The following is a 24,009-nucleotide window of genomic DNA, read 5'->3' as shown; positions in this document are numbered from 1 at the left end:
TCATTCGTCCCACCCCCATAACTCTATATTTTATTAAACTATTATAAATTTGCATTTGAACCTATGCTTACCTGTATGGAATAACGCCTAGAATACCAACCTTTCCAAGCTCCAAATAATACAAAATAAATCCCTAAAAATAACTTATAATACACCCATATATACTAAAATGAAAAAACTGCATGCCATATATAATATTCCGTTTGTTACAGACATTACTAACAAACTAACCAGTATATTCTATGACAAAATCACTAATAACCATACTAACACACTTGTGAAGAGTCTCGGTGATTATAACAAAATGTCTATACCCTTCAGGTATAAACATAGATTACCCAAATACAATCTGCTTTAGGTCATCGACTTTAGTGAGTCTTTAATCAATATTATGTATTAGATGTATTATGAGCATTTATAAGGATTGTAAATAGGTTTTTGAGATATTTTTCCTATTATGCTGTAGATTAATATTAGAATAATATAATACTATGATTACTAACCAAATTAAATTAAATTGTAAAATAGAAAATGATCAGTAGATCAGTAGCTATTAAAATAGATATAAGATGTAATGTAAACATAATTTTGTAATAATAAAAGCATTTAAAAATCAAAAATAAATTTGCATTTAAATTTATTAAAAATTGTTTTCAAATTTTTTGTTGTATCATTTCCATCGTGCTATTGAATTATAGAGTGATTAAATCTAATTCCCAAATTTTGCCAGCAGTTAACTTTCTCCAAATCGCCATTATCCCCCGCTAAGTGTTAGATTGCACACACGGATATTGGCTAACTCACCGGCTCGATTATCTTAAGAGATATGCAGATGGATGTTCGCATAATGTTTATATGGAACGTTGGTCATTAATCAATATTAACGGTTCACGTGTATGACTTGCAAATTGATTTACGAGCAGTCGGACAGTTAAATGGACAAAGGGGACAACCGGGGACCGTCGCGGCCGTCGATTCTTCGGCCAATAAAACGTATCATTCGGTTCACGTGACGCCGAGCTGGTCGGCCATTGTGCTCGTACGAGTCCTAGATGCTGCTCATCACCATACTATGACAATGGAACACCGAACGAAAGTGGTCCTTGACTATTGGAAGGTGAAATCATGGTCACGCAGACACGGTGCAATCGTCGAACTTACAAAATTGACGAATCAACAATGGAAATCATTCAGTAACTAATTATTAGGGGGGGTTAGTGTCAAAGCACACACTTTTCATCAAAGTAACCTTGAGTGTTTGCTATTGAACAAAAAAATATATTTTACCATAACATGTCACAAAAATATTAAAACATATGTATATATATATATAATATATGTCGGTCTCCGTGACGAGACAGAATGTTAAATTACAGAAAACGCAAATATCGGAAGGCAAAGATCGAAAATCGAAAGATCAAAAAAAAAATGGTGCATGGTAAACGGTACATACTCACTTAATTTTCGCGAGCAGGATACAACAGGAACAAGAGGAACAGGCTTTTCCTCCCGTATTAATGTGCGCGCGCAGAATACGGGAGGAAAAGCACGTTCCTCTTGTTCCTGTTGTATCCTGCTCGTGCAAATTAAGTGAGTATGTACCGTTTACCATGCACCATTTTTTTTTGATCTTTCGACTTAAGATCTTTCGATTTTCGATCTTTGCCTTCCGATATTTGCGTTTTCTGTAATTTAACATCCTGTCTCGTCACGTAGATCCAATATATGTAGGTAGATAAAATATTATGCATGCCAAATCCTGTCTAAATTTCGTATTACAAAATACAGTAGAACCTCGATTATCCTGGCTAATTGGGGATGAAGGTAGTCCGGATAATTGAAAAAATCACAATTGACAGGGAAATACATACGTGTATATTCAGTATGAATAATTTTTATTTGTCTACATTTACATCTAATATGTATATAATTTCGAAAGAGACTTTGTATTTAAGTATTGTTGGTTGGAAAATGGTTGGGAACTTCGAAAACAAGTCAAAATTTCCATGACGACATGGGGACGGGGGATGGGGGGCGCCGGGGGGCGAAGGCCTGGGGGGTGCTGGGGGCGAATGCCCCCGGGGGAGCCGCCAGATTCTGGTATAATATATAATACATCTAATATATAATTTCGAAAGAGACTTTGTAAGTTTGTAAATATTAAAATATTATGCATGCCAAATCCTGTCTAAATTTCGTATTACAAAATACAGTAGAAACTCAATTATCCGGACTAGTCAGGAATAAAGGTAGTCCGGATAATCGAAAAAATCACAATTGACAGGGAAAAATGTGTATATTCAGTATGAATAATTTTTATTTGTTTACATTTACATACATCTAATATATGTATAATTTCGAAAGAGACTTTGTATTGTTGGTTAAAAAATGGTTGGGAACGTAGAAAACAAGCTAAAATTTCCATGACGACATGGGGGCGGGGGGTGCCGGGGGCGAAGGCCCAGGGGGTGCTGGGGGCGAAGGGCCCCGGGGGAGCCGCCGGATTCTGGTATAATATATAATACATCTAATATATAATTTCGAAAGAGACTTTGGAAGTTTGTAAATATTAAAATATTATGCATGCCAAATCCTGTCTAAATTTCGTATTACAAAATACAGTAGAACCTCGATTATCCGGACTAGTCAGGGATAAAGGTAGTCCGGATAATTGAAAAAATCACAATTGACAGGGAAAGATGTGTATATTCAGTATGAATAATTTTTATTTGTTTACATTTACATACATCTAATATATGTATGTATAATTTCGAAAGAGACTTTGTATTGTTGGTTAAAAAATGGTTGGGAACTTCAAAAACAAGTTAAAATTTCCATGACGAAATGGGGGCGTGGGGCGCCGGGGGCGAAGTCCCGGGGGGTGCTGGGGGCGAATGCCCCCGGGGGAGCCGCCGGATTCTGGTATAATATACATATAATAATCTTATATATAATTTCGAAAGAGACTTTGTAAGTTTGTAACTATAGTTGTTTGGAAATCGAAAACAAGTCATTTTCTATGACGATTCGATTGCTTGAATATATATTTTATTTTCGATTCAAATAATTGTAATAAAAAAACAAATGAATATTTACTTTTAGATTCGTCATGTTTAAGCTGTTTATATTACAAATACTGAGCGAAGCCGGGTAAAACAACTAGTATATTATATAATAACATGAAGATCTATATTAAATTATTCTTTATTAAGAAATTCAACCATGGATTTTTGCTTAAAGCTGTTCTTTTTGAGCCTGCCAAATCGCGAATACTTTTCATACAATAATGGACCAGATATTGGCTGACAAGACGATCGTCTTTGAATGAACTATATAAAAATACAATCGTCGACTTCTTCATATCTTCTGACATTGAAGAAACAGTAAACTTAATAATTAATTCACTTTGTTTTTTTATATCCGAGATCGTCGACGTTCCAACACCATATTTATTTGACAAAAAACGTCCTAAGACACTGCTTTTTAAGGCATTGAATATATCTAATTTTTTCTTTTAATGATAATACAACACGTTTTGTTATTATTTTCTTTTCCATATTGCTAATAATAAAAATAAATATTTAAATCGCGATCAAAATTTCAAGAAACAAACGTCCTTTGAGTATTGAATTTTGAAGACAACTGACTCATTTTTCCGTTTTATTTTCGAATTTTTATGGTATGCAAATCAAAGCAGCAAAATCGTAAAATTTGTATTTGTTTTTAACAATCGGTATCATCGAAAATTCGGATAATCGAAGTTCCACTGTAGTATCAGATATTATATGTTCAAAACTATATATTTTTTTATTATTTAGCTTACTTGTATATATATATACATAAGTATAGTATTTATATTATAGTATGTATGTATATTTAGCTGAAGTTCACGATTAAACGCGATAAAACGATTTTCATGTTGCGACTGTAGATAATATTTTTCATACCATTTATCCGCACTAGTCCTTTACAATATGGACATTTTAAAACGAGGTCGCAACAATAAGCGTTGCAAAGACATTGAAAAGCGTTTGCTGGTTAATAGTTAATAAGAAAATAGATGTTCATTGTACACTCATAATGAATAACCTAGTTCTTTTATTATTGAATCTATTTTTAAAAAAATTAATCCACTACTAATTAATGAAGGTTTATTAAAAAAACTACATTAAGATTTATACAGTATAATACTAGAACGTGATAAAATACATATACATATATGAGCAATATAAAATGACGCAATTCATATACGCCATATAGATTATATCCAAGCTATTTTTCAATTCAATATTACATATTACACAAGTAGAACTATTCATGTTTAAAAATATTACTGTACTACATATGTATATTGAGTTTAATATGGCATGATAAAAAGGGATTCTTCTATACGTTGTGAAATATAAAATCCATAGTCCCACTTTCAATCTTGATTGGTGTGCATACAATATGTATGTACATAAAGTGGTGGAAGTCCAATTTTCAGTTCTAAAAAACTATTTCTATTTGATTTAATTCACGAATTGTTATCACTTCTTTTAATACGATATGTCCAGAATATCGAAAAAGCAGAATAAACGTATTCTAGACCACCAGTATTTTTAAATATTGTTAAATGCAAAACATTATATTTAAAGTTTTGAGAGATATGTACACATGTACATATGTCTCGAAATGAAGAAAAGTGGACGTTTCATATGTTGAAAGCCCGATATACATAATGACAAAGCTTTTGGAAAAATGTGCTTTATTTGTGACAAATTTTGTACAAGGTGCGGTTAAAGTCCGTGAACTACATACATATTTTAATAAATTATATTCTTTTTTCGCTTTTGAATTATCAGGAATCAGTTGGAGATATGAGCTGTACAGGAAGAGCTCAAATGATAACACAAAAAATACTGAAAAGTAATGGAAAATTCCACGAAAAGAGCATACAATATAATAGCTCACATGTTTCTGTTACAACTTTTGACATATGTACATATATGTATAATACCTACATACATACATGCATGCAAAAAACAAACAAAAATAAGCTCTCATTTCAATTTTTTTTATTTATTTGTCACATTTAGTTCGCAATTATTCGAAAATCAATTGTTAAAGCGACTTTTACCGCACCTTGGATGTATGTATGTATGATGAAAATTCGATTTTTATGATAGTTTTCCGGTCAATATGTAAATTTTATGGCTTGTCGTTATTGTAGCTTGATTGAATTGTGGTTTTTCGTTGTCAGGATTCCAGCACTTGGTATTATCCGCATTAGCATTAAATTTTTAACGATTAAAGCTTTCAGCCGTATAAGGGCGAAATCACACAGTGGTGAATGTGGCACGCGGTTTTTTTTAGATATTTTTATCCTTTGAAGGATAAAAATCGTCGAGATCGAACGAGTGTCCCCAACCGGGGTCGAGTAAGACCCCAGTATTTTTAAATCAAAATATAGCTTTTATCAATACAAATGGTTTCAATATATATCTTATTAATCATTTTATATATTCATCAACATAAAAAGTTTTAGTCCTATAGCATGTTTTTGACTATTATATATCAAAAAATAACGACAGGCATCAACACGCAAGCGCACATAGGTAAGGCCAACAGGTGACTGCATGACTCAATAGCCACGCGCCAAAAGCGACGAAAAAAATAAGTTACGAAATTATAGCTGTCTCTTTCTCTCGCATTAATTCATCGATCAACAAGAATATGCAAGCGAACAGTCAAAAACATAACCTATCGTTACCGCCTTTAAATCATACTTTAGAACGTAGAAATGTATAAATGTATTTTTTTACGATGTACCCCTTTCCTAATTCATACAAAATCTATAAAAATAAATTTCTTGTAGTTCGTTCTAGGAATACAAGAAATATAGGGTGTATAGCTTTGAAAACGACATAGTTATTACGAAAAACGTAAAAATTGGGGTACTTGCATACCCCACTTCGGTGAGGGAGGGTTAAACATGCGAAAAAAATTGCCATTCAGTGCCGTGCCGGCCACAATGATCCTCTGGACATTTTTCGGTCAAATTGTATGATTCTATTTATCTTTGCTTGACAGTGATCGATAATGGTGTATCTCATATTTGAAGAAATGTAGGAGACCACCCACAGCGAGGAGCCATGCACGCGGTGTGCCGTTCATCACTGTATGTTTTCGCCCCAACACATAGTACATTGATGAGTTGGTGTGGTGTTGTTATGTTAATTTTCCAGATACCGCAAGCCGCTTAAGGCTTTCATGTTTAAACATAATGGCAGTGAAACTCAATCGGAGGCCCCACAGAGGGGTTGCTCTTCTTTTCCGTACTTTTATTTTTCAAGTTCGCTCGTAAAAGTTTTTCCAACGCTAACGCCTAAGGTCAAGCACATTAACGATCCACCCCCGTGTTGCCGGCCGTTATCCGGTCTGAATATTTAATGTCCATATAAAATTGCCTGCAGTTTTCGTGCGTCGGAACTATTCGCCGCAATCTCGCCTCTCAATCTGCCCGGAATATTCACGTACACAGACTTGTAAAGGAGGGAAGCAAAAAAGAAAAAAAAAATCCGCGAACGGCGAGCATCTTGATAGCGAGCCCGCCGTCGTAATATGTACAAGATAATGGAGGGTTTTCAAGTTCGTAATCGGATTTTTGGATATTTATGGCTGTTTCGATGATAGTGATACATTAGGCTAAGTAGTCTTTAGTGGGAGTTCGGAATCGTCGGTTGTTAAAGGTCGCGGTTTATCGTATTGGGTTCACTCGAAGATTGATTGTTACCTTTGACGTAGTGCTCGGGTAGTACTACACGTGGCTTCAGCGTGTGGTTCTTCTTCGAAGACACTTCAGAGCATAGCCTGAAATAATAAAAAAAAACATGCATTTTATTATATTAGCACATATGTATATGGAACCAATTTTTAAATTAAAACTCCATACATAAATTTATAAATTAAATTAAAACTCCATGCACAATTTATCTGATTTAATTGTTGAAATGGTTCTTCATAAAATTTTCAAAAACCGTTCTACCCCTCTGTCACCACTGTTTGAATATGATTTCGACAAGCCGATAATGGCATCATGGAATAATATAAAATTAAAAAATATATATAGAATATAAAATGTATTGTGAACAACAAAATGCATTTATAAATCAATATAACAGCATGGTCAAATCAAAAGTTTTACTAATATTTCATTAGCCAGTAGTATAGCTGGGTGGTTGCGTTGATGCTAACCACCGAAAGCTTCTAAGGTTCAAGCCTTGGGTTGATCTTGATTGAAATGACGTATTTTTCTAGTACTGCTGGTCAGACTTGGATATTTGTGCTCCAAGTCGATCGTTTCCTATCTGATTTTGCCAATTTATCTGATTTAATTGTTGAAATGGTTCTTCATACAATTTGCAAAAACCGTCCTACCCCTCGTTCACCACTATTTGAATATGATTTCGACAAGCCGATAATGGCATCATGGAATAATATAAAATTAAAAAATATATATAGAATATAAAATGTATTGTGAACAACAAAATGCATTTATAAATCAATATAACAGCATGTCAACTCAAATGTTTTACTAATATTTCATTAGCCAGCAGTATAGCTGGGTGGTTGCATTGATCCTAACCACCGAAAGCTTCTAAGGTTCAAGCCTTGGGTTGATCTTGATTGAAATGAAGTATTTTTCTAGTACTACTGGTCAGACTTGGATATTTGTGCTCCAAGTCGATCGTTTCCTATCAGATTTTGCCAATTTATCTGATTTAATTGTTGAAATGGTTCTTCATACAATTTGCAAAAACCGTCCTACCCCTCGGTCATCACTATTTGAATATGATTTCAACAAGCCGATAACGGCATCATGGAATAATATAAAATTAAAAAATATATATAGAATATAAAATGTATTGTGAACAACAAAATGCATTTATAAATCAATATAACAGCATGTCAACTCAAATGTTTTACTAATATTTCATTAGCCAGTAGTATAGCTGGGTGGTTGCGTTGATGCTAACAACCGAAAGCTTCTAAGGTTCAAGCCTTGGGTTGATCTTGATTGAAATGAAGTATTTTTCTAGTACTACTGGTCAGACTTGGATATTTGTGCTCCAAGTCGATCGTTTCCTATCAGATTTTGCCAATTTATCTGATTTAATTGTTTAAATGGTTCTTCATCAAATTGGCAAAAACCATCCTACCCACTCTGTCTCTACTATTTGAATATGATTTCAACAAGCCGATAACGGCTTCATGGAAAAACATAAAATTAAAAAAATGTATTGTTAATAACAAGTAGCATTTATAAATCAATATAACAGCATGGTCAAATCAAAAGTTTTACTAATATTTCATTAGCCAGTAGTATAGCTGGGTGGTTGCGTTGATGCTAACCACCGAAAGCTTCTAAGGTTCAAGCCTTGGGTTGATCTTGATTGAAATGACGTATTTTTCTAGTACTGCTGGCCAGACTTGGATATGTGTGCTCCAAGTCGATCGTTTCTTATCAGATTTTGCCAATATATCTGATTTTATTGATGATATGGTTCTTCATGAAATTTGCAAAAACCGTCCTACCCCTTGGTCACCACTATTTGAATATGATTTCGACAAGCCGATAACGGCATCATGGAATAATATAAAATTAAAAAATATATAAAATGTATTATGAATAACAAATAGCATTTATAAATCAATATAGCAGCATGGTCAACTCAAATGTTTTACTAATATTTCATTAGCCAGCAGTATAGCTGGGTGGTTGCGTTGATGCTAACCACCGAAGGCTTCTAAGGTTCAAACCTTGGGTTGATCTTGATTGAAATGAAGTATTTTTCTAGTACTGCTGGTCAGACTTGGATATTTGTGCTCCAAGTCGACCGTTTCCTATCAGATTTTGCCAATTTATCTGATTTAATTGTTGAAATGGTTCTTCATACAATTTGAAAAAACCGTCCTACCCCTCGGTCATCACTATTTGAATATGATTTCAACAAGCCGATAACGGCTTCATGGAAAAACATAAAATTAAAAAAATGTATTGTTAATAACAAGTAGCATTTATAAATCAATATAGCAGCATGGTCAAATCAAATGTTTTACTAATATTTCATTAGCCAGTAGTATAGCTGGGTGGTTGCGTTGATGCTAACCACCGAGAGCTTCTCGGATTCAAGCCTTGGGTTAACCTCGATTGAAATGAGTTTTTTAGAAGTATTTCTCTAGTACTACTGGTTAGACTCGGATACTTGTGACTCCAAGTCGATCGTTTCCTATCAGATTTTGTCAATTTATCTGATTTAATTGTTGAAACGGTTCTTAATCAAATTGGCAAAATCCATCCTACCCACTCTGTCACTACTATTTGAATATGATTTCAACAAGCCGATCATGGAAAAATATAAAATTACAACTAAAATGTATTGTGAACAATAAAAGCATTTATGTGGTTGCGTTAATCCTTACCACCGAGAGGTTTCCGGGTTGACTTTGATTGAAACGAATTTTTTAGAAGTATTATTCTAGTACTGCTGGTCAGACTTGGATTTTTTTGACTCCAAGTAGATCGGTTCATACCAGAGTTTGTTAATTTATCTGATTTCATTGTTGAAAAGGTTCCTCATCAAATTGACAAAACCATCCTACCTATTTTGTCACGATTATCTGAATATGATTTAAAATTTTATAATCTATAAATGTATATTGCATGTATGTACATATAATATATGTACAAGTTTATTATCGTAGGAGTCGCTCAGGGGCAATCCGCAATGGCGTCATAGAAAAATATAATATATTATTAGTGTTTTTACCCGGCTTCGCTCGGTATTTGTAATATAAACCGCTTGAACACGGCCAATTTAATAGTAAATATTTTATTAAATTTATTTGAATATTCATTTTTTTTATTGAACGTCACGGGTTCTACGACCCAAACAAATAAACATACATACAAAATCTCTTTCGAAAATATATATTAGATACAAAAAAAAACTCAATATTTAAAAAAAAAACTAGCCCTTTGGCAGGCATGACGCGTAATAAAAGCCGTTTGATCTAATCCACTTGCATCATATGGAACCCTTTTGCAATTTGTTCTTACATACATATCTACACATACACGTAGAACCAGTGGGTCACAAATTCAAAAGATGAGTTTTAAAGAGATTTAAAGTATCAAAAGATGACACGTCCGAGGAAAAGGGATTGTATGGTAATCTTAGTGCATACGAATGTATCATCGGTAAAAATATATATTTTTTGGTCTGTAATCCAATTACAGCATTCAAATACAAATATATGTTTGTATAAGCATACATATGTATGAATCATAAATAAATCGCATGGTAATTTGAATAATTTACGAACAAATAAAAGTATCAACCAAAAATCGAAAATGTAAATTGTACGAAAATATATATCGACACGTGTCGATACTGTACTATATATTTATATCAACATATGAAAGAGGATATACATATATATGTACATTGTTTCGTAATACAAATAAAACTGAAAATTATGTAAATGAATGTATGCGCATGAAAATCTCATGTAAATTACACTATTGCATATCAGAATCACACGAACAAAGTTCAAGGTTCAACTGAAAGTACACGGTTGTTGATTTAATAAATCCCCGTTACGTGATTTCCGCTCAATTCTTATAAAGTTATTTATCAAAGGTGCATAGAGCGCTGCACCATATTGATTCACGTACATATATAATATATGTACATATGTATATATTGAGAGGTTGCAAAACACGTGAGATACAAAATGAAGGATTTCGTGGCGATTTAAATTTTGTTGTGTTGTTTGTCCATCGGCCAGTACTTCGATTAATATCGATGTTGTAGACACGACATATCATTATGGGGGGGGTGGTTGGGTGGGTTATTTCCCACTGTTTCTGCACCGGGTACGACCTTCACCCGAACACCTACATAATTGCATAACTTCCATCAACTTTCTGGCACTTGGTGTACCCGTTGGTCTTATCGCGATAGTTTTGTTACGTGTCTATTTATAAAGATAAAATTGCTGCGGGTTTGCGTTTATCGCTTTTAAAACGTAATGGGTCTAATCAAACGGATTGAAAGTTGAAAAATTACCGGTGGAAACGCGATCGAAAGTAAGTCAGATGAAGATACGGCGCGGACACTTGATGGTCAAAGACGGATGATTGGATATTATTACCTATTAGGTTTAGTTAAGCCATTAAAATTGAATAATGATTCAAACTGGGATGATATTGGTAGGTATTATGGTTCTAGGACCCTCTGGACATATACCCCCGGTCAAAAAACCCCTGGACATTAACCCACCGTGCGAATAACCCCCCCCCCCCCCGTCAAGGATAAAAATATTTATAAAAATTGACAGTATCTTTAATGAAGAGTCAGTATCGATGCTAATTTATTTCAGCCAGAAAAAAAAGATTAATAATACATATACATATGTACATATATATCAGATTCTTTATAAATAATCAATTATCAATAATAAAAAATCAGTAATCAATAATAATAATTTAAAATATACAAAACTCCAAAATCCTAATAAAAATTGTTTTTTTTTCTTTTCCTTTTCTCGATTTTACAAATTCCATCATGGATAGTCTAAAAATATTTAAAATATAATAATATATACTTCTATTAAAATTTACTTTCAATACCACAGACGCAAACGCTAACGGGTGACTAAAAGTCTTTTAAATTGATTAAAAGTCTTTTAAATTGATTCTGTTTACAACAGATAATTTAAATCAAATATTGTATATAAATTGAAATTCAATATGCTCTACCACACTTAATTTATTCTTATTTGTTACTTTACTTTATTATTAATTATTTATTACCATTTTTAAACAATTTTAATCCTTGTTGGGGGCTATGTATGTAAGTATATTATGACAATATGTATGCTTGGTTTGAAATTGACATACATATATGTACATATACAAAGGTATATATGTACACAGTATGTTCGCAATATGTCTTAAATCTATTTCATTAGTTACCCTTATTTATTTTCTATATTTTTTGTTGTTGTTTAAGTCGAAGTGTATTTTCAGTTATAATACTATGTATATTCCAGAACTGGCGTTTTTCGTCACTCATATTCAAATATGTACAATTCAACTAGTAAATTAAATCTACAAGCGCAAATACACTTTCAACAATGTGCGCCAATTGTAATATAACAGTCGAGTTTTGACAGCTCTGATGCTTTTACGAATGCTTTAGAAATTAATAATGCATTAATATTTGCTAGATATTACGACTAAAGGTAATGAGTACCGCATTACGAGAACTATAAGAATGTGTTCAAAACAAAAATGTGACTTTCCAACTCAATTTACTAGTCGAGTGACGTTTTCACGAAAACCTAGGCTCTCTATCTAACCTGGTACCAGCTTATAGTCGAACTCTATTTTCAGTTGTAATATATTTTGACCAGTTGGAATGTAATTCGACATATTGAATGTAATTCGACAGTTGGAATGTAATTCGAAAGTTGGAATGTAATTTCACAGTGCAATTCGTGCATGTCGGGTGATCGGACGTGCGATAAGCTGTGTTGTTGAAGATACATAGTATTGTTGTAGAATAATTGTTTGTTTAATATTGTTTTAATTTTTTTTTCTTTTATTATTCTGTTTACTGAACATAAAAATGGAGAGTGAAGTGAGCATTGAAAATAGACGATTAGACAGTTTAAATTACAGAAAAATGTAGCAACTATACTAAAAAACAATATTATTAGCAATGAAAAAATTGGTGAGATATTGGATGCCGTCACCAATATATACAACGAAAGCATTTAAAATGCAATTACCGCTTTAGTTAGTACGTTTAGATAAAAAAAAAATATTGAGATAGAAAACCAATCCTTATAAACGTGGTTAAATAAAAAATTTGCCAAATAAATGAAAAATAGCCCGGAAAAAAAATCCGTAAAAAAATATATTTTTGACTTTTAAAATTCGCTAGACAATTAATTAGAAGTATTTTAAAGCAATGAAATATAACAAGTAATAGGAAAAATATCTGACTATTGATTACAATACTCACTTTGAGCGTAACAATCCTAAATTTTGAGTTAAAGACCGCAAAAGCCAAAAAACTGTGAAAATCGCGGATTTTTTTAAACGCTCATATCTCGTAAACGATCGCCCACCAACAAAAATCAATATCATATTCAAATTTAGTGGGTCAAATTTAGTAAAGATTGGCTAGTCTCCGCTCTGGTATTTTTTTTTTGTTGCTCAGTGTAATTGGTGTGGATGTAATTATAAATGGGATACTTGTATTTTTACTTGTTGTATATCGTTCACCAAATGGAAAGAGTGCAAGATTTATCAAATATTTGTATGAATTAAGTGAGAAGACTTTGGATATAAATAAAAATATAATTATGTTTGGAGATTGGAATTTTAATTTGGTGAGATTGGAAGAATTCTATGTTAAAAAATTATCTAAATGGATTAATGAGATGGGATATCAACAAAAGGTGAAAGATATGACAAGAGTTAATGATAAAATTAGCTCTCTCATTGATTTAGTTGTGACTAATATTGAGAAGTTATATTGTGAAGTTAATGATGTAGTAAAAATAAGTGATCACTCAAATATTAAAATCTTACTAGGACCTCTGTTTGGTGAGACAAGCAGTTTAACAACAAAAGTTTCTATAAGGGAAAGTTGTAATTATGAAATAATAAATGAACTGTTACAAAAATGTGAATGGGAGAGTGATAGTATTAGTGTAGATTTAATGTGGAACAGAATGATTAGTAATATAATGGATGCTAAAAATAAGTGTGTGCAAACCAAGAGATTATACATCAAGCATAATTATACACTAATGCCCTGGTTCACCAGAGAAGTAAAACAGATTTTAGCTGAAAAAAATCGTAGTTACAATAAATTCAAGACTCTTAAAGCAATTGACGGAACTAGTGCTGATTATGCTTGGTTAGAGTATAAAAGGAAGAGGAATAAATGTGTGAATGTTTTGCGTAATGCGAAGAGGGATTGGCATGAAAGAAATATCGATGGTGCAAAAAAAGATCCCACAAAAATGTGGCGAATAATTAAAACTTTGATTTCCGGGGGAAAAAATCTTTCTTTGAATGAATTAGAAGTCAAGGGGGTAGTATAGAATGATAAAGAGGATATGGTTGAAAGATTGAATGAGTTTTACATCAATAGTGTGAATGATATAGTTAATTCAATACAAACAAGGCATAATAGTGTGAATGATGATATTAGTATGAGTTTAAACAAGTTTGAAAGGTTTAAATTAGTGGAAATGGGGGGATTAAATGGTGTATTGAAGGACATGAAATCAGTTTCTAGTATGGATGGATTGACTCTAGATATTTTAATCAACACTTGGGACATAGTTGGACCTCAGTTACTGGAATTAACAAATAAATCGTTAGAAGTGGGATCCGTCCCGGATGCATGGAAGGTGTCTACTATTGTACCGGTACCAAAGGTTACTGGTACACATAAAGCCAGTGAAATGAGGCCCATCAATATGTTACCAATTGTTGAGAAGATGCTGGAGGAAATCGTTATGATTCAATTGAAAGAGTTCATTAGTATAAATGGTTGTTTGGTTGTGGAACAGTCTGGATTTAGAGTGAAACATTCAACAGAAACCGCTATCCAATTGGTGGTTTCTGATTGGATGGAGGCGATGGATGAATCTAGCATGGTTGTTGGAGCAGTTTTTCTAGATTTTAAACGAGCGTTTGAGACAGTAGATAGGAATATTTTATTACAAAAATTATATAAGTTAGAAATAAATGGTATAGTTTTAAAGTGGCTTCAATCATACTTAAATAATAGACGGCAAATAGTAAAAATTGATAAGGTGTTATCCTCTGAATTTGTTACACCTCATGGAGTGCCGCAAGGGTCCAAATTGGGACCCTTATTATTTATATTATATATAAACGATATTGTTAAGGTAATTAAGAAGTGTAAAATACATTTGTTTGCAGATGATACATTGATATATATAATTGGAAAGAATTTTGATGTAATGTCTGAGATTTTAAATATAGAATTAAATTATGTGAATGACTGGTTGTGTGAAAATAAATTAAAGCTGAATGTGAATAAAACAAAAATGATGTGGTTGAATGGTAAAAATAAAAATATATTGAATGAAATTAGAATTGATGATAAGTTAATTGAAAAAGTTGAAAATATAAAATACTTGGGAGTATACATAGACTCGGGACTAAATTTTAAAATGCACGCTGATTATATAATAAAAAAAATGGCTAGAAAAGTTGGTATAATATGTAGATTAAGAAATATTTTAAGTCAAAAAAGTAAAATTTTAGTGTTTAATTCAATTGTCTTGCCACATGTGGTTTATTGTGCCACTGTGCTTAATTTGTTTAGTGGCCAAGATTTAGAAAAAATGCAAAAAATACAGAATAAAGCTATGAGAGGTATTTTGAATGTGAGTAGATTTAAGAGTATTGGAAGTATGTTAGATGAATTAGGATGGATGAGTATTAGAATTAGTCTAAATATTAGTACATTGTCTTTTGTTTATAAGTTATGTAGATCATAAGTTATTACCTAAGTATTTTGATGATTATATAATAAGGAATAGAGATAAACCTAGTTTTTATACTAGAAATAAGGACAAACTAGTTGTAAGTAGAGTAAGAAAGTATAAGACGGCTGGGGGTGTTTTTCACAGGGGTGTGCTCATGTATAATGCCCTCCCTGAGTGCATGAGGTCTGCTAAAAACATGGATGCATTCCTGCGAGGTGCGAAGAGACACCTCTGTGAGGGACAGTACATATAAGTTAATTATAAATTTTAGAGTTAAGTATAATAATTAAGATGTATTTTTAAATTAGCTTGATACCAAAAATATATATAAATAAAAAAAAATATGAATCAACTTACGGGAGTTACACGGAATATGTTCCAACTAGTCTCAAATATATCACAACTGGAAGATAACTTCAACTGTATCATTAATAATGTTTATCTTATACTAGTGTTTAAGGCGTAATAGTAGGAGAAACCTAAAACCTATTTACAATGTAGCTAATTCATGAGAAGCGTGATTAGCATGGTGGTTATAATAGAATGAAAATGGCGTCAAACGGGTGAAGGTTAAGAAGAAATGCAGGGAAATCAAATGGGCATTAAAGTGAGTATAATTTAGACAAAATTTGATGCATTGTATTAAATGATTACATAAGTTCATGCCTTTTACAAATCTGAGAAAATCGGGCATGACCTTATGAAGTCCTCCAATACATTATATTATGTGTAGGTTGATGATGATAAGTAATTGAAAATATATTTTACATATGTAAATTTGAAATAACAGAAAGAGATGTAGAAATGTTTACATGATAATAGTGAAATTCAGATTAGAACTAAACTCTAATTACATCTGATAAAAAAATGTATTTTATTGATATTTTAGTTTGTGTTCCGTGTTTTTAATCGTATTTAGTGAATTACGTATGATAATATCTTTTGATGAATTAATTCGATGAATTAATTACGTTTACACCGTTCTGATTTGACCTTTAACAATTGCATTATAAATTGATCACATGTATGCATAATCCCGAGGGATATTTGGTCGAAAGCTCAAATTTTAAAATATGCCATAATGGCATTATTATTTTTATATTTAACATATACTAGTGTTATGCCAAATGGAATATCATCACATGTATCACATTAAGCTATTAATTAAAAAATAATTAAAAGAAATGTGTCGGTTCTGTGTTCAATCCACACGCAGTCGTATTTTTTTCAAATGCCTTTAAATATATTTAATTTAATATTTATATTTAATTGTTTAGTATGAAAAAAAATGGCAAAACTAACACATACCTACATACAAATTATATAAAAAAATTAATTAATTACATAAATTTTCAATAGATGGCGCTAAATGCTCAGACTAATTTTCATAGAGGAAACATTGGTAGCAAAAAATAAATGTTTTATATATAGAAGTTTTTTGTTGATCTGTTATTATATTCGTACGTTTAGTTGGCAGTGCTTTAACTGTGACGTACATATATATGTCGAATCGAAACGATTATGATAGAACGGCGAGCGTTATCTTCCATAGACACACAGACACACATATTAGTAATATGTATATATATATGATTTTTTATATTTATATTTTACCAGTGGTTATACCCGGCTTCGCTCGGTATTTGTAATATAAACCGCTTAAACATGGCTAATCTAATAGTAAACATTTTATTAAATTTTTATTTTATTTAAATTTATTTGAATATTCATTTTTTTTATTAAATTTCACATATGTAACTATCGTTGGATTGTACGAACCAACGCTAGTTACATACATACATAGATACAAAGTCTCTTTCGTAATTATATATTAGTTATAAGTTGATTTATCACATCGGTCGTTAATATGGTGTATTGATCAATATTAATATTTTGCTTAAATTTTTTAAAGATCACCATATATATGTATGTACATATGTAGATGATGATTTTCCTTTTGAACTTTTAATATGAAATTTCTCTTGTTTATATTTAAATTTGTGGTGGGTGAATAAGTTATCAGTGGGCAAAAGCTATTTCTGGCTATTTTTATAAAAATAAATTTACATATTTATAATTATGGAGGGTTTGACGGATATTTTTGGCTAAAGTTTCGTAGACGACAAGAAACTCTTGTTGTATTTACATACATATGTATATAGGTATATGCAGATTAGAAATAAAGTATGACAAAATTATACAAGCAGAGTGAGATATCAGATAATAGAAAGCACAGTCGAGTATAGCTAATCTAATACAATCACTTACAGTTGAATGGCAGCGTGGAAATGTTACCGGCCGGAAAAGCGTCTTAGAACTCGGCCAGTGAAAAGGGTTAAGGCTAGTGAGGGTCGTCCGCATTGGCGAAGGCTCACAAACCACCTCTATAGCCTTGGCCACAGTCTGCCAGTATCTCAATTGGCGATCGCACTTACTGCACAACACCGTGGTGGTGAAATGGCTTAAGGTGAAGGTCGGTGAAGTTATTCGTCAGACGTTGCCATGCAGATAAGGGAAAATGTCTCGGAAAACTCGCCAAGACAGTTGGAAACTGAACCGCAAAAATAAAACTTCGCAAACTTTTTTTTTCATTTTTTCCTTTTGAAAAAGAACAATATAACATGCAAAAATTTTCGAATAACGACCGACTGACACGCCATTTTAGTTTTGGCGTTCAGTATTTGAACAACGGCGAGCTTAATCTAAATTACCCATTTTAACTCGAGACGTTTCGACATAATGAATGTATAAATTTCACTTTAGTTAAAATCTCATTTAAAATTAATTCCATAACAGTTTATCTACCCGATTATACTGCTGTTGTTATCAAAAACCGTTTCGTCCTATCGCTGTGTGCCAATCTATGTAGGTCGTATTATAAAAATCAAAATCCTGACACTCGCATTCTGAAAGGCTAACTTTTGAGCCATGAATTAAGCTGATATATTGAGTATAGAATTGAGTTAACTTTTCTTCATTTCGAGAAATATCTCGCTAAACATTAAACATAACATTTCACGTTTACAATATTTAAAAATACTGGTGGCCTGTAATACGTTTATTCTGTTTTTCCAAGATTCTGGACATATCAAATTAAAAGAGGTGATAACAATTTGTGAATAAAGTCAAACAGAAATAGTGTTTTTGGAACCGAAATTTAGATATAACGACTTTCAAATATAACGGCTCATTGTTTAAGTTCATAATCGAACAATTTCGAAGAATATTCACAAATAGTTGATAAGGCGTATGCTTTCTAATTTGACTATTTTCTAGATACCTGTTTAAAATTTGGCTGTAGAGTAGTTAAAAAAATCTGAGCTATCTAAATCATTAACTGCTGATTTCACTTATTTTCTTTAAATATTTTGTATTTTTTATTTAAAACTATAAAACTAATAAAATGTACGCATTCGGCTTAACAGATTTATCAAACTTCGGCCTTTTCAATGTGATTTGAACACGAGATAAATTCAATCATAGATAAACAATGCTTCGATGATTGAATTTATCTCGTGTTCAAATCACATTGAAAAGGCCGAAGTTTGATCATTTTGTCTCAGATCTGCATACATTGGGCATTGGCGAGTAACTCTTTGTTATTAAATTCAATATCCATATACATTAAATATAAAAAAATGCGAAATAAAAGTCGAAGTTATTAGATTTTTAGCGACTTCGTATCCCTGCTATTTTCTTTTCAATATCACCACTTAATATTTTATTTTCCTTTATTTAATACAAAAGAGTAGTATTTTAAGACATTTAAAGACAAAAGAGAACCTATTTTATAAAAAAAATTGACTGAATTTAAATCAAATTCCTTCAATGCAATCTAAAATTTTTGTATTGAAAGAAATCGTTGAATTTTTTTGCTGAAAACATTTAATATCGTCTTTAGAAATGCGACACGCAATTTGAATATTATATACTCGTACGATATGTTTGAATATATAATACACATAATGCGTTGACATTTAAAAAAGTGTGTGAAAAACATAAAAAAAGTACGTACAGTAAATTTTAAACTGCGTAGCAAATTTGACTCGACTTAAAGTACATAAGGCTCTGTAAAGTTGAGTTTTTCTTTGTTTAAATTCAAACGAATCGAGTATTCAACAGGGGCATTATGCATTTTATGCGATACATCATATTAATGCCATTCACGTGCGACCACATCGGTGAAATAACACGCAAAACCTTTCTCCACTTTTGAATTAATTAATGGACTTTTATTTTTAATTACTTGGTTGAAAAAATCGCATCGTGCTCGTAATGCAACATGACGCTTTCGTAACGATCGACTACATACATACATGTGATATAATTATTACATATTATATACTTGTACATATGTATACTGTATAATAATTTATTTTAAGCTAAAAAAATATTAAAATAAATAAAAAAATTTTATATTATATTTAAGAAATTTAAATGGCAATGGGCGGGTCGGGTCACATAGCTATGTTTCTACATAGTTCTATGAAGAAGATAGGACGATATATGGATGAAAGAAGTACTCACAATAGTACCTGAGATAATGTGAAAGGTGCAAGGAAGGTCACAAGAGAGATGGGTGAATTAAATCAGAAAAATTGTGGAATGAGATGCTCAAAACAGAGACGAATAGAAGCGTGTTAGAGAAGCCTTTTCCAGCAGTAAATGTCGAATGTTTGTGAATGATGATATAATATTGATGAAAAAAATAATCAACCATATATAAAGTTACATATTATATATAATTATATGTACATCCGTAAAAAAAATAAGAATTTTGACAATGTGAGGACTTCTATAAGCATCTGTGTTTGAGAAAAAATCAATAGTTACAAATCTAATGTTTTGCAGTATAGAAATTTGAACAGTACAATTAAAAAATATATTAGTTATTATAAACAAAAGGACAATAATTTATTCTCATGCTTATTTATTTATATTGCTTGAATGCTTAGAAAATATATATAAAAGGAGATTTAACGAAAGTTGACATATTTAAAGTCATCATTTTTGTCAGACATTAGTTTGTATGCATTTATGACATTCATACATATATATGCTTAAATAAAATAGCTTTCAGCTAAAAATGTACAAATAGTCTTACGAAAATGAAGATGTTATAAAAGTATTTCTATGGAATATTCTCACTAGACAAAACTGATGTACATAAGTGTATCAGAATGAATGAAAATAAATAAAATGACATTTGTATCCAGGGCTGTGAAGTCGAATCAAAATTTACCAACTCCGGATTTATTTTATGATTCGACTCGGACATCTCCGACTCCGACGAATTTTGAATTTTGAATTCGACTCTAAACTCCGAATCCAACTTGAACGATTTTAGTAAGATAGACTTTTCTTACCAACGTATTTGATTTTGATTTTTAAATGCTTTTTAGTTTTACTAAATTATGTTCCCAATACATCTTATATCTATTTTAATAGCTACTGATCTACTGATCATTTTCTATTTTACAATTTTAATTTAATTTTGTTAGTAATCATAGTCAATCTTAATGTACAGCATAATAGGAAAAATAGCTCAAAAACCCTTTTTACAATTCTTATAAATGCTCAGAATACATCTAATACATAATATTACTAACGTATAAAATTATTCGCAAAATAGATAATAGCGATTTTAAAACATCACTTAAAATTTACATGTAGTCCAATTTATTGAATTTCACAATACCCGTTCTCGTTCCCACTTGTCGGAAAAATGCAGGCAGCGAACACATTTGAAATAATTGCATTGCAGTGACACTCACTCCCGTTTTACCCGTTTCCGTTCCTGTTTTTTCCCGTTTATTTTCACAGTAATCTTTCCGGACATGCATACAACAAATCCTGAAAGTTCCATCGTAATCGATTCAGTGGTTTGGGAGATTCTATTCTATTCCTATTCGAGACACACACACAGACATTCATTTATATATATATATATATATATATATATATATATATATATATATATATATATATATATATATATATATATATATATATATATATATATATATATATATATATATATATATTTATATATATATATAGATTGGTTATAAAATAGGTATAAATAAAAATGAAGTAAATTCATTGTACACAAACATATGTGCAAATATTTGTGTATGAAATTCATACACAATATCGGTTTTGGCCAGAACACATCAAAATATGTGCAATTTAACGATTTTATTCATGATTATTAAATTTAAATTTAAGAAATTATTAAATTTAAACTAATAAATCATTAAATTTAAAATTAAGAAATTATTAAATTTCAATTTATTAATCGATTTACTTCAATAAAATTAGAGACTCTAGTTGACGTTTACCGTTAATACTATTAATTTAAAAAATATATCAAGAAAGAATGCTCCAACTCGACGACTCCGATTCCGACTCCGACTCCACAGCCCTGTTTGTATAATAAATTGATCAATCAACGAGAAATTACAGGAAAAAAAAATTGACAATTTCTTTGATTATGAATATTCGAGAATTTTCTAGTCGTACAGTTTTTTGCTTATAGCTACATACTCCATCTAAAATATTTGATTTTTTCTTAACCTTCAATAGAAGTTGAAAGCTAGCGAGACATCTTGTCGTTATTAGACATGTCGTTAACCAACTGTTAGCGAGACCTCTTAATGTCTCCAAGTGCAAGGTTATGTGTTACTCCAGATCCAGATTCACCCCCGATCGTACCTTTCCATATCTTGTTGGTAACTTTTTATTGAACTGGATCGATTCTGTTGAACTGTTGATCTTGGGGTTGCATTCCAGAGTGACCTAAATTTCTCTGTTCATATCGACTCTGTGCGTTCCTCTGCCTCACGAATGCTTGGGTTTATCTTTCGTAATTCTCAACACTACCATAATCCCGCTGTTTTGAGATTGCTGTACAATGCTCTAGTTAGGAGTATCTTGGAATACGCCTCTATAATCTGGAATCCTTACACTAAGTCTCTATCTGTGAAGCTTGAACTCGTCCAAAGACGATTTCTCAGACTGCTTTATAAGGAGCAATATGGGATTTACACATACTTATTTCCTTCAAAATTCGTCATGGGTATGGTCGGCTACACTTCTCTTGACCACAGGAGGAGTTTTGCCCTCATCAAGTTCTTGTTTTCCATATTTAGAGGCTGTATCTCCTGTCCGTCTATCCTGGCTGAGTTGGGCCTTCATGCTCCAGAGAGTGTGACATGGACCCGCCATTGTCCCCTTTTTCACACTCCTTTGGCTAGAACTGTGGCATTTAGTTATTCTCCCATTCCTCGCGGCCTCCGTTTCTTAAATTCACTGGATGGTGCCATTGACATTTGTCACGTCTCTCTTCATTCTCTGCACCACTTCCTAAGTTATGGAGGTCGCGACCATTTAGAAAGGTTGAGTTAGTGTTTTTAATTATGATTTTATTATGATTTCATGTTTTATTGAGTTATCCTTTCCTTATTTAATTTGTATATTTGTATATATAATTTGTTTATTTAACTTGTATTTTTTCCTATTGTACTTCTTAATCTTTTTAGCACACTCGTCGCTTTAGAGCAATCTGTTAGACGAGTGTGCTTGATTAATTGATTTTGTAAAATAAAATAAAATAAAAATAAAATAAAAATGTTTGTGCATCAAATACATATGTGTTGTACATTAACGTCGTACCAAATACTTAAAAATGTACCAAATGAAGCTGATTAGTTGATGAAAAACGGTTTATTTTCAATTTGTCAAAGGATGAAAACACATAAACCATTGCGATTTCGTATAAAAGGTGTAATCCTTTATTGAAGATGGTCTATGTGTGTATTCTAAGCGATTGTGTGTAGTTTTCGTCGGTTTCTACAGAAACCGGACGCGGTCGGTTATCTACTTAAGATATCGGCCGTAGTAATTTGTGGCCATTAAAAGCGGCCATATGGCAGTGTCGGGACCTAGACTAACACGATATCGTAACCTCAGGTGAGAAGCACCTTGTCCTTGACAAAGAACCTCCACAGTGAAGGGCCGTCAGCCTTCGAAGTTGGAAACTTCCACTCAATCGATTATCAGGCCACGTAAGAAGTATCTGTGTAGGAATGCGATCAATATAATGGAATTTCGAATAATTAATGATCATCGACCTCGACCTTACCGGGTGGCTTTTGGTCACCCCAGTTCACCCAAGTCGGTAAAACCATGTAATTTTCCGCCATAAAACAGCGTTGGGCGGCACATAAAAGTTTCCCGCGAAAGTTTTCGCACGCGCAATCATGACGATTCGTCGCGAAAAGCCGAACCGGCGATTGGAATGTACTTTACGACGCTTCGTAGCCAAAATAGACCGGTGGCTAAAACATATACATTAAAAATTATACGAAACGAGCTTACCGCCTTTTTATTGCAACGACCTCAGCCTTATGTGGCCGTTAA

The 24,009-nt window shown here is 32.0% G+C and overlaps 1 protein-coding gene across 1 annotated transcript in view; it reads right to left on the bottom strand.

The window, feature by feature from the left end:
• alka (glycine receptor subunit alpha alkaliphile) overlaps positions 1-24,009 on the bottom strand; it is a 107,122-nt gene that overhangs the window by 4,502 nt on the left and 78,611 nt on the right. Inside the window, exon 2 of the mRNA XM_077431673.1 lies at positions 6,776-6,852. Within this exon, the coding sequence (XP_077287799.1) occupies positions 6,776-6,852 (77 nt within the window). The remainder of the gene's footprint in view (positions 1-6,775; positions 6,853-24,009) is intronic.

This window comes from Arctopsyche grandis, chromosome 5, assembly GCF_051622035.1.
Source record: "Arctopsyche grandis isolate Sample6627 chromosome 5, ASM5162203v2, whole genome shotgun sequence".
Classification (NCBI taxonomy): Eukaryota; Metazoa; Arthropoda; class Insecta; order Trichoptera; family Hydropsychidae; genus Arctopsyche; species Arctopsyche grandis.
The sequence above is the reverse complement of the archived record's forward strand: the minus strand, read 5'-3'. Positions and strand labels throughout refer to the sequence as shown.